Here is a 12438-nt window from a genome sequence, read left to right as displayed (position 1 = left end):
TTTCCTGGCTGCCCAGACCCAAATAATCACACAAAAATTATATTAATTACAACACTGTTTGCTGCCCAGACCTAAATAATCACACAAAACTATATTAATTACAACACTGTTTGGCCAATGGCTCAGGCGTATTCCTAGTCAGCTCTTACATCTTAAATTAGCCTATTTCTATTAATTACACTTAATACACTTGCATGAGGCTGTACCTTGCTGGTAAGGTTTTGGCATCTTTCCACAGCTACATGGCGTCTCCCTGACTTCACCTTCTTTGCTCCTACATTCTGTTTAGTTTTCCCGCTTAACTATATTCTGCCAATATTAACCAATAGTAATAAAACATATTTATAGCATACAGAGGGGAATCCCACACCAAACCTCTTGATTAAAATCTTGTTATCCCCACGAGGGTAAACGAGGTCACACTTTACTTGGCAATCCTAGCGTGGCCATGCCAATTGCGTGTTTTTCCTGCATTTCAGCACTTTTGGTTTATTAGCATATTGTGGGTGACTGAGCCTAGATTGTTGTGACACCCATAGTTGAGTTTTTGCCTTAAAGTTCTGGTATGGTAGCATGCTCAAACTCTCGTATTTGGAGAGCCAGGGCTGACTAGAAGCATGAAACATGGGTTTTACATTAATGAGTAAGGCTTCAGAAATAGATCATTCCCTTTGTAAGAAAAGTGTTTTTAGTACTATTGTACTATTGTACGTGAGGATCGTGAAACAGCACTTTGTGCCTCGTCTGTCAAAAAAAATAACAAAACGTGAGGGGAGGGGCTGGCATTGCAAAGCCATTTTAAAATCAAGAAACAGCGTTTCTTAGCCCACATAACAAAACGTGAGGGGAAGGGCTGGCATTGCAAAGCCATTTTAAAATCAGGAAACAGTGTTTCTCAGCCCACATAAGCACCATGACACATGCACTCAAATGCACTCTAAATAAAAAATGTAAAAATTCATTAAACATACATGCTAAAAACAAAATACAGCAAAAACTCTAGAGAAATTACAAGTGTCCCTCCCCCCCCCCCAGCTTCTCCAGGCCTCAGCTCCTGGCTCCTGGGATTTGCTGTTGCTGAAGCCAGTGATGCTTCTCGGGAGAGCCAAGGTACAGCAGGAGACAACTGCCCTGATTGAGCTTTATTCTGTCACTTGGTAGCAGAACAGTCAGAATTTCCTGGCTGCCACGCTACCAGGAAATCCTAACTGCCCAGCTGCCTGGGCTAAAAGCATCTCTGAAAAGCTTTTTATGTTCTAAAAATGAGGCCATGCATACACACGCACCACAAACAGCACCTGCATAAACAAACTATGGTCAAGTAGAAGCGGAGCGGTTTGCAGACGGGAATCTGGAAAATGTTTGCTTTTTAGTGGCTAATGTTACTTACTCGATACTTTTTTTTTTTAGAAGTTAAGAGGAAATAGGGAAAAATAATGTTGATTTTTGAAAATACAATTCCAGTTCGTTTACTTTCCAGTTTTTACAGGGCTATGGAGATTGAGAGGCACCCAGAGCTACTGTGGCAACAGTTGTTATCAAAGGCCTGGAATGTGCTATGGTGCCAGTCCAGAGAGACCACTCACCCCTGATTCTCCTCTGGCGTGGGATCAAACTAACCCTGCCGAATGACAGCAGCTCAGATCATTATTGCAGTTGCCTTAACCCCAGAGTAAGCCAGCTTGTCTTTTCTAGTGGAGTGAAGCATCCAGGTCAATCTGCTGAGGCATGATGAATCTGCATGCCATATCTATGTGGCTGAAATATCCCCAAAGGGGACAATCATCTTCGCATTACGGCAGGGGCTTTCTGTCTGCTGATTGACAGTGGTTAGGTTGAACCTAAGAAACTACTGAATTTGTAGGTGGGAAATTCAAAATCAGCAATCATCTGTGGTTCAGCCTGATATTGTTGCTTTTTCTAAAATTTGGGTTGCCTTTATGGAAAGACAGAGACAAAAGGATGAAAAACAATTATTCTGGTAGGATTAAAGAAAAAGTAAATTGATTAAAATGAGTAGGAATCTCAGTGGGAAGCAGAAAAACCAGCAGTCATAGATTGAAACAAACAAGGAGTCTGTGAGCTTACATTCCAGGACTGACTTGTTCATCAGTTGTGGGGACAGAGGGGTCATTTTTGGACAGGGTAATGATAATGAAGTAAAAGTCTGTGTACCTAGGTCGCCAAAACAAGGAAAATACAACATACCCAAAACTGTGCAGCCAAAGGAAGTAATTAATAATTGAATTCTCCATTGCCCACGGAGCCAACTAAGCAGGGCTCACTGTGGCTAACAGAGACTGGAGAGAAAATCAGGGAGCCTGCATGGATCTGGGCTAGGTCCTCTTCAAATGTTATGTTTTGGGTTTTTTGTTTGTTTGTTTGTTTTTGTTTTTGTGGGGCTGCTAACACTGGGAGTGAGGACTGTCTCTGACTCTTTCGCCTGCTTCTGGGACCCTTTTCCTCCTATGGGTCATCCAGCCTCAATATAAAGCTATGTGCCTAGTGTTACTGTAACTTGTTATGCCATGTTCGGTTGATATCCCTGGGAGGCCTGGTCTCTTCTGGAGGGATATGGAGGAGTGAATCAGGGGGAGAAGGGAGGTGGGGGTTGGTAAATGGGAGGAGGAGGGGGAGAGGAAACTAATATTTTTATAAGAGAATAAAAAGGTAACTGAATTCTCTGCTTAGCGCTGATTGTACTTATTGTGAGATAAATGAAGATAAAGTATTTGAAAAAGTAGCAACCGTATAATTTGTTCATAAATTCAAATTATTAACTCAAGGAAAGAAGACATCACAGGATTTTTCTTTTATAATAATTTTTGTAGTATTTATTCATGTTGTAGTTTGTTACGTGAATCTACTGAATCTTGCACATTAGCAAAACCATTTATTGCCTAGGGAACTTAATCTGGACAAAATGCTATATTAGGAAACTGATAAGTACTCTAAATTCTCTATAAAAACATGGCAGTTGTGCAAGAGAAGACACAACCCCTGGAATGATTCCTAAAAGACATTAATTACATTTTACTAGGTTCTGAACTTAGTGTCTGGTTCTAATAATATAAGTACAAATAAGCCCAATATACATCAGACCAGAAAGTTAAAAACATGATACACACATCTTTCTCCGTTCCTACACTTGATGGGTAATCTAAAAGGGCAGGTTATAGGTAATAGTGTTTGTATTACACTAAAATGTACAAAGTCTCAAAAATAGCAAAAACTAGATACAGGTAAAATGGAAAATTTACATATAAAGTCATCATAAAAGTCATTGACAGCCTTAATTAATTACATATTCCATCCAATGATCTCATAAATCAGAGCCCTTAATTTTCTCGACTCATACGTGACTGTATTCTTCCCAATGTGCATTCTCTCTTCCTCCAAGGGCTGTTCTATAACAGCAGGGATGTTTCTGCCATAAAGTTCACAGTGCTCTAGAAACTGGACACATTCTTGAATAACAGTGTCCCTCAGCATGATCGTGTGTTTTGACATGTTTTCTAGCAAGGACAGGAAGCATCTTTTGGCATAATACCACGTATCAGTTCCTAGCTTTTTATGGTAAGGCTCCAGGCTCTTGATAACCCTGGAGATACCAAAGTCATAGTTTCCTTTGGCACAATAGAGTGTTCCTATCACCAAGTTCACAATGCAGAGGTGGTAGATTTTCTTGTCTGGGTCACCATAGGAGAGTTGTTCTTCCTCCTTCTCAATCTTCCTCATCAGCTCCTCGGCTTCCTCATTCTGACTTGTCATGATGTAGGAGACACAGAGGTTGGCTAGGACAATGGCGCTGACGCTCAGGATGTTGTCGTAGTTCTTCTTGACGATGGGCTCATAGAAGCCGATGGCCTCTTTGTACTTGTTTTCCTGCATGAAGAGGACGTGGGCCACATTCAGCTTCCACACATCATGGTCATTGCAGAATTCCACAGATTTGCGGAAGATCTTCTCCACCATGGGATAGTTTTCAAAGTTCCAGTAGATTTTTGCCTGGGCCATTAGGACAGGGATGTACTTCTCGAGAGTTTCATCGTATTCATTCACAGCCTTTTTGGCAGATTCATCATCTCTGTTGTGTCTTGCGTCCTGCACTTGTATGGTGAGTCTCCTGAGCTGCTCAGTCAGCATGCCAGCTAGCCCGTCCAGCTTTATGAAAGCCTCTTCAGGAGCTGTCTGGCAAGTGATCATGGCATCCAAGAAGTCATAGAGATAGGGCGTGAGGAACTTGTACGTCAAGTGGGCATTCTCTGCCAGGACATCAGCTGCCAGGTCAAAGTACTCATATTTACAGTAGAGCAGCAGCAGGTTGCCGAAGGTCTCTGGGGGAAAGGGGTTCTGCTGCAGCAGGAACTGGAGCTTCTCAAACCCCTCCGTAGGTCTGGCATCCATGTTCATCAGAGCCTGGTTGTGCAGGGTCACAGGGTCCAGCTCTTCCTCTGCCCTGGGCGGCATGTCAGTGAGGGCTTCCTGGGCTGCCTCGTAGTTTCTCAGTTGGTATTCTATGGCTGCCTTGAGGTTGAAGGCTTCGACCAGTGCCGTCTGGTGAAGGACTAAGGTGTTGCCAACACTTCGAACATCAATGCCTTCGGTGGTCATGCCCACACCTAACTCTGGGTGCTGACGGATGCCTCTCTCAATGATTTCAGCGATGTGCTTTAGAGCAGGGGCATACTGACGACTGCTGTAATATGCCAAAGCCAGGTTGTAAGATACATCAGGCTGGTAGCCAGAGGCCTGCAGGGCTGCTAAGAACTTGGAACAGGCAGCTTCATAGTGCCCCTCCTTGTAGAGCAGACAGCCCAGGTTGATCTGACCATCATAATCATTCTCCCCTCCACTGTCCTCCACACCTTCCCCACTCAGCAGCTGCTCCACCAGGCTCCTGGCTCCTGGCAGGTCGCCCTCGCTGTACTTGATAGCAGCCTGGAGACGAAGGACGCGAGTCTGATAAGTGGGGTTGTCCAGGAGGAAGGCGACCCGAGTGGCCTCGGGATACAGGCAGGCCTTGTACAGCGCCTGGGCCTGGTAGAGGCGGTACTGCTCGAGTTCCGGGTGCATCTGGCTCAGCTGCTCATAGCACTCTGCAGCGAGCTCGAACTCCTGCAGGCGGTAGTAGCAGTAGGCCAGCAGCGACAGCCCGGCGCGGCTGCGGGGGCTCCTCTGCAGCTCGGCGGCCAGCAGCTGCGCCGCCTCTGAGTAGCGGGAGTCGCGGATGAGCCGGTAGACCACGGCCGTGAACTCACCGTCGGGGATCTGCGAGCTGCTCAGCCCCGCCATCTTCACCCAGATTGTTGTGCATCCTCGTTTCCAAGGCAATAGGCCAAGCGGAAACGGAAGTTGTTCAGAAACTACTTTGCTGCAGATGTATCATGTTGTGAATAACCGACCTGCCGGCGCGGTTTTATCAACTTCTAGTTTATTTCTGAATCACTATAGAGTGTGGAGAGACAGTGGAGACTGAACAGGAAACTTCTCTAGGCGTTTCAGACAGTGCCACTGCACGTCCCACCATGCACCGGGTTCTTGTCCGCGCTACATTCTGGGAGATGTAGTTTCTCCTGTTTGACGTGTTTCTGGGATTGGGTGTCTCTGCCAGTTCTGTAGGATAGGGCATCTGCGCCTGTTTCTATGCTCTGCCTGCTTCCTTTTGAAGGTGAAGTAAAGTTTGCGTGTGAAGGTCCCTTGAGATGCCGAAAGTTAGGTGTTCCATGACGTTTCGAGTCACTTAGCGATTGTGACGCGAGTCATCACTGGAATTCGGTAATTCAGTATATTCTCGGCAGCTGCTCTAAAGTCCACTTTCTGAGAACGTTAGCAAGCATGGACTGCCGTATTTCGTTCATTTCGTTCAAGGGAGGGCAAAGAAGTGTCTGCATTGTGACTGGCTCTGCTTTAGATTTAAGTATCCCCCTCCCCCCTTTTCTTAGATGACGACTGTTGCTTGAATTGCTGAAACGTGGCTTTGGTCTTTTCCTTCTCCAAGGAAAAACATCAAAGCTAACATTTCCCCCTCTCCAATGTTTTACTCTTTTAATCCTCTAAAGTTAGAGTCTAAATTCTACCAAACACTGTGGAGTGTTTGTCAGAGACATAATCAGTCTACTTCTCAAGCTTGTAATGGTGTTGGGTATGACTGAGCTGGCTAAAATTTGGATTTTTTTTTTTTTAGATAAAATAGGAACACATTGCCAACTCCTTTCCTATACCCACTGTTAATCTGAACATCTCTAGGCAGATATCATTCTTTTTTTCTTTTCCCATCTATTTAGAATGGGTCTCTAGGTTCTGTATTATCATTTTGGGGGAGGTTATTCTGTATAAATTCAATTTTATATTAGTATGATAGGCCAGCAAAAAACTACAGACTTGTAAAATTATATTCAATTATTATTGAAAACCACATCCATAGTTTTGGCTAATACGTGGGAGCTATAAATATAATGTTTAGTCAAATATTAGAGAAGGAAGTAAATTAGAAGAATGTAAAACTGTTCTGTCCAAGCGAGGAAGTGACAAATTATATGATTTTCAACAATAAGGCTGTAATTTATGGCCGTGTGTCATCCGTAGTAGCTCTGCTAGGCCCCTGGGAAAGTCTTACACCACAGACTTCCATGATCTCCCCTGGCCTGGCCACCACCCAAGACAAACAGACCGAATGAAGGCATGACTTGGCTTTGTGATTAAGGGTATTGTTCACCTCTTTAGTAGATTTGCTGCTCATTCATCTTCTCTGTAGTTACATTTTGGAGCCAGCAGCAACCGTATTTCATGGCACTCTCTTCAGCTTTTCACAAACCAATCAGAGCTTTCCGGAAATCTGTGACTTGCAGATGAAGGGAGGCTCTGGCTCAGAACAGCTAAAATAACTTGCCCAAACCCACATTGATATATAGAAAGGGGGAGCCATGTTATCTTAAAAGCTAATATCACAGGGAAATAGTGACTAGTGGTTAACCTAGCCATCATGTCTAGACCCATATTTTAGGGAATGTTAGTAACTTGTGTAACAAGTCTGTCTTTGTCCCATAAGCCAGCTCCCAAATAATGACGTGGAGACTTACTATTAATCATGAAAGCTTATTCTTATTCACTATCTCTTATAAATTAAATTAACTCATATTTTATCTACATACTACCTTGTGCCTTGTGGCTTTTACCTCTCCTTCTACATGCCCTGCTTCCTCTCGTCCGGCTGGCAATTCCACCTTTCTTTTTCCCTGAGACCTCTCTGTCCCCAGAAGTACCACCTACCTCTTCTGGCCTACTATTGGCCATTCAGCTCTTTATAAAACCAATCACAGTGAAACATCCTCACATGTGTAAAGGAATAGCCCGCAACATGCTTGCTTTTTAAAATCATTTTCTGATTTAAAAAAATAGTCTGGTTTGGGCAGTAGAAATCTGGCCTTTGTGACTTGAGTTATAGCAACAAGAAGGTGTTCAAAAATAATTCCTGGGTTGTAACATAGGTACCAGACACCGGTTACATCTAGAGAAAGGCTCCAGTTGACACTTAAAATCCTCCACTAGAAAGAAGTGTAGGCGGAAGTTTCTGCCCCACCCAGTACCACAGCTGTTCAGTTCCAAAGAAACACACAGAGGCTTACATTAATTATAAACTGTTTGGCCTATTAGTTCAGGCTTATTATTAACTAGCTCTTACAACTTAAATTAACCCATAATTCTTGTCTATGTTTAGCCAAGTGGCTTGGTACCTTTTTTCAGTGAAGCATTCTCATCTTGCTTCTTCTGTGTCTGGCTTGTGACTACATCTCTGCATTTTTTTCTTCCCAGAATTCTCTTAGTTTGGTTGCTCCACCTATACTTCCTGCCTGGTTATTGACCAATCAGCATGTTATTAAACCAGTATGAGTGACAAATATTTTCAGTGTACAAGAGCATTGTCCCACAGCAAAGAAGCTCATTTCCCAGATAGTCTACTCAATATACCTGGACAAGAAAAGTTTGCATGAGTTCTAAGGAAGTGAGAGGCTGTACCTCGCATCAGAAGCATGAAGTGTGGCTCTAGACCAACAGAGGAAGCTGCTGGGGAAAGCAATTATAACCAAGCCAAGACTTTTTCCAACCTAACCTCAAGCTGTAGAGTTGTAGGCCTTTGTAGTCTGACGCAGGGTTGAATGTAGACTGGCAAATGCTGTGTGACTGTGTGTATGTGTGGTCAGGGACTAGGGGGCTCCCTCATGCTGGAATGGTTGACTCTTGCTCTTTGAAAACAATATTCAGAAGGCCAATCAGTGTTTTAAAATCCATACACATTGAAACCATGGTAAGCTTCTATTAAATAATGATGAGAGAACAGTGTTGGGTCCAGGGGGTCACGCAAGGATGGGGACAGACCACAAAAGTCTAATAAAACAGAAGCAAACTTTATTCCAGAAACCAGATTCCAGGAAAAAAATAAAAATAAATAAAAATCTCCGCGGGGCACAAAAAGCTTATCAACTAGCTGAGACCACAGCCAGAGATGGATTTTGTAAGGCTGTGGCAAAGGCTGGTTTGTAAGCCCATCTTCTTACAGTAAGGTGTACCAAGCATTAGGTCTGAACAAAGGAATTTTTACAATCTCGAGGTAAAACTCAGATTGCCTTTCATTACAATGTTCATTAACAGATTTTTCAGTTAAACCAGTGTTTGTACTTAATCTGGTGTCTTCCTTGGTCCTTCCAGGTGGCGTTTACTGAAGCCCTGTGCTCTCCCCGTTGATGCTGCCAGTGTCACATAGCAGGGATAATGAGTAACCCAGAGGTCATGTATCTTTCTCAGCTCATATCCGTAGGCTAGCTCTCAGTTTTCAGAGAGACACTCTGGCCTTGTGAATAGAGCTGTAAGGCAGAGTAACCCACAGTTGATAGTCAATCCTCAAGCTGCTGAGAACGCTGTTGACAGTCTGTTCTCATTCTCCTAGGCTTACGAGTTTATATTTGTTTATTTCTACATTCTTATTTCTGGAATCTACATTTTTATATTCTTAGTCTTGGACCCTTCAAACTGGGGACAAGAAATGCCCTTTGCTTCTTTAGTTTTTTGTTTGCTGAACTGTGCTTACATTATGAAAACATTCTTATTCAAATGACTTCTTTCTTCTTTTTTGTGTGTGTTTTATTTATTTATTTATTAAAGATTTCTGTCTTCCCCGCTACCGCCTCCCCCAGTCAACTCCCCCTCTCTCATCAGCCCAAAGAGCAGACCAGGTTCCCTGCCCTGTGGGGAGTCCAAGGACCTCCCACCTCCTTCCAGGTCTAGTAAGGTGAGCATCCAAACAGCCTGTTTTTGTTTTTAAGATGGGGTTTCTCTGTGTAACAGCCCTAGCTGTCTTGGAACTTGCTTTGTAGACCAGGCTGGCCTCGAACTCACAGAGATCCTCCTGCCTTTGCCTCACAGTGCTGGGGTTAAACCACCGCCTGGCCTCAAATGACTTCTTAAAATACACAGAAAAAATGAAAATACTCTGCTCTCCCCTAGTTTTCTTGGCTTCCTACAAGAACCATTTAGAGTAGCAGTTCTCAATCCGTGGGTCATGGCCCCTTTGGGGTCACATCTCATATATCCTGCATATCAAATCTTTACATTACGATTCATAACAGTAGCAAAATTACTGTTATGAAATAGCAACAAAAATAATTTTAGGTTTGTGGGATCACCACAGCATGAGGAACTGTATTAAAGGGGCGCAGCATTAGGAAGGTTGAGAACCACCATATAATAGTTACCTTAGTATTGATGCCTATCTGTGAGCATGGTAGCTGAAGTGTGTGTGTGTGTGTGTGTGTGTGTGTGTGTGTGTCTTCTGTGCCCTCCTCCTTATCTCTTAGGAAGCTGCTCTAGTGGCCAGGATTGAGCAGGGCATTTGATTTAGACAGATTGGGGACTGACCGGGTCATTTTCAAGATTCTGTGAGTGCACAAGTCTCCCCGTGGAGCTGACAAGACTGACTGACGCCTCTGTTGTGACAGGCTCACTTCTAGTTGGTCCCCGACAGGCAGTCGGGGAATAGATGAGTTCTTCTAGGGAGCTGGCATGATGAAAGGAGGCCCCTCTAACGACAGAAATTCTAGAAAGCGATAAACGGGGTGGAATATTAAGAAATATCACAAAGGATCATTTTGTTTGCCATGGAATTTTGAAATAGCATTCCCAGCAAGGAGAAAGCGTGTGGTGTTTGCAATAAAATGATTTAGTGCCTTATTGAAAGGAATTAGGCTTCCAGGAAATGGCTTGGGGCTCAAGGTGGGTTTTGCTGAATTTCATGGAGAAGAATTTCAGGCAGGCTGTAGGCAGAGGGGGAGTGATTTTGGTTCTTGAGGTATTAATGTTTCTGACTGCCCAAACCCACGACTAATTGCGTGTGCTTTGTGTTAGCAATCACCTTTGTAATCACTCACAAATGGCTGCTTCTTTGTTTTGTAAAACCAGTAACTTAGGAACGGGAACGATGTTTATTAGTATTTTAACTATACCCGTGCTGAAGCATCGTCTTCTCTGGTAAAAGAGCATCTTTTGCAAACAGTTTCTAGTTGTTACTTCTTTCTCCTCTTGACTCCAGACTTTCGTTTCTTCCGGGTGGCAAATTTGTCCTTACTTCCCCTTGTATTCTGGCTGACTTTACCCCCAGGCATCCCCAAATGATGCTGGGATTGACCTTCCTGTCACAATGACCTTCATAGCACACCTCTCCTGTTCTCCAAACTGAGAAATGGAATGCCCCCAAGGAGCAACGCAGCCCTGTGGTGGTGGTGTTTGGGGTCGGTTTGACAGGATCTGCAGGCTAAGAGATAAGCCTTCAGGATTAGGGCTGTGCAGACTTAAATTGACTGAGTTCCCACTCTAGATGTGTCCTGGTTCCCTGGGCTCCCACACCCAAAAGGGAAGCTAGCTGAATACAGTGGGTAGCCTGTTGTTTCTGGTTCCGACTGCCTCGGTTCTCCCACCAAGATGGACTGTACCCTTGAATTGTCACACAAAAGAAATCCTTCCTTCTGTTGCTTTTGCCAGGGTATCTCGGGATATCATGGGAAAAGTAGCTGAGCCAAGACTCCTCCATCACAGTTGGGAGAAGACGGGAGCGATAGTCCAGAAAAGAGGGCCTATCAAGAGAAAGCGAGGTGGGAATCCGAAATGAGGTTCATTGCAGGGTTATAGTAAAAAAAAAAAAAAAAAAAAAGTTCAGTTCATATTTACGGAAAACCAATGCTGATGAGGTTAGGAGTCTTTTGGAATTTTCTGTTTTTAGTGGTGGTTTTGGTTGGTTTAGAGGAGGGGATGCTGAGGCAAGCCAAGGTTAACGAAAACCTGCCTCACCACTCGTGAAAGCTGGTGCGGCGCATGCACAGCTGACCCACCTGCTTTCTTTGGGGGCAAATTATCTGGAGACTGAACTAACTTCTTAGAACATAAGCCAATAAGCCAAAGCCATAAATTCAGCGTCAATAAAAATGAAGCAGGTTCCCCACGTCTCACTTTAAGCTACAGCTTTATTAAGCGGACTTATATTACATGTGTTTTATTAAGCACGTTTGTAATAACTTCTTTTTGAATTGACAAGTATTTCCTATTGTTTCCCTCTGCCTCTGTGGAAAACTTAAATCCATCCCTCTTGAAAGCAGTTGAAAAGCGTGGTTGGGAACTCTAGGCAGTGGAAGAGCGTGGTTGGGAACGCTAGGCAGTGGACTAGCTGGGAAACAGCTCCAGCTTGGATAATTTTGGCTGGCTTAGTTTAGAACTGTGGCCCTTTTGGGTAAGGGTCCCCAAATTGTGTTTTAATCTTCTTACTTTACCCAGGTGGTGGCTGACAGCCATCTGAAACCCCAGTTCCAGGGGATCCAGTGCCTCCTTGGCACTAAGCATGTGTGTGGTGTACAGGCATATATACAGGTCATCTAGGTGCCAAGCTGACTGCCAATTCCAACCGTCACAGAAACAGGCTACCTGACCCTTAGGGTTGGCAGTAAGAGCCACTTCTCCCATGCCCTGGTAGGACTTGGGGTCGAGCACTAATGAAGGTCTCCCTCCAGAGAAAGAAGACACTGACACCCTTACTTCAGACTTGGCCCGAGGAGCTGACTTAAGACCTTCAGGCCCTTTTTCCAATGGGCATCATCGGATGGATTTTTCTTTTTTCTCTAAACTGTTTTCAGGCCAGATATTCTTCACCCTCAAATTTTCACAAAAGAGGGAAGACAAACAAAAGAGACGTCCCCATCCCTAGTCCCATCTCACCTCCTCATCATTCAAGGTCCAGAGCTGCTACAGTGAAAGACCAAGCTCGGTGCTGGACTCACCCCTGTGCCTGCTGGAGCCAGCAATCCCTTTTGCTGGCACACCAAGGGAGCGCAGCAATAAACAAAGAAAGATGTCACCCTCGGCTTCCCCGTGCTGTTTAAAATGACACATTGGACA

General features: G+C 44.1%; 1 protein-coding gene across 1 annotated transcript; it reads right to left on the bottom strand.

The window, feature by feature from the left end:
- Positions 1–2814: 2814 nt before the first annotated feature.
- LOC142857133 (intraflagellar transport protein 70B) lies at positions 2815–5504 on the bottom strand. The gene has a single exon (XM_075984828.1). It carries the CDS (start codon positions 5293–5295, stop codon positions 3301–3303), a length of 1995 nt encoding a protein of 664 aa, XP_075840943.1. The 5' UTR covers positions 5296–5504; the 3' UTR covers positions 2815–3300.
- Between the last annotated feature and the right edge of the window lie 6934 nt (positions 5505–12438).

Source organism: Microtus pennsylvanicus, chromosome 9 (genome assembly GCF_037038515.1).
Source record: "Microtus pennsylvanicus isolate mMicPen1 chromosome 9, mMicPen1.hap1, whole genome shotgun sequence".
NCBI classification, from domain to species: domain Eukaryota; kingdom Metazoa; phylum Chordata; class Mammalia; order Rodentia; family Cricetidae; genus Microtus; species Microtus pennsylvanicus.
Note: the sequence above shows the minus strand (reverse complement) of the source record. Positions and strands in the feature narration are given on the sequence as shown.

Bases quoted from the DNA above. Each gene is read 5' to 3' on its own strand.
- LOC142857133 (XM_075984828.1), bottom strand. From the start codon at position 5,295: ATGGCGGGGCTGAGCAGCTCGCAGATCCCCGACGGTGAGTTCACGGCC.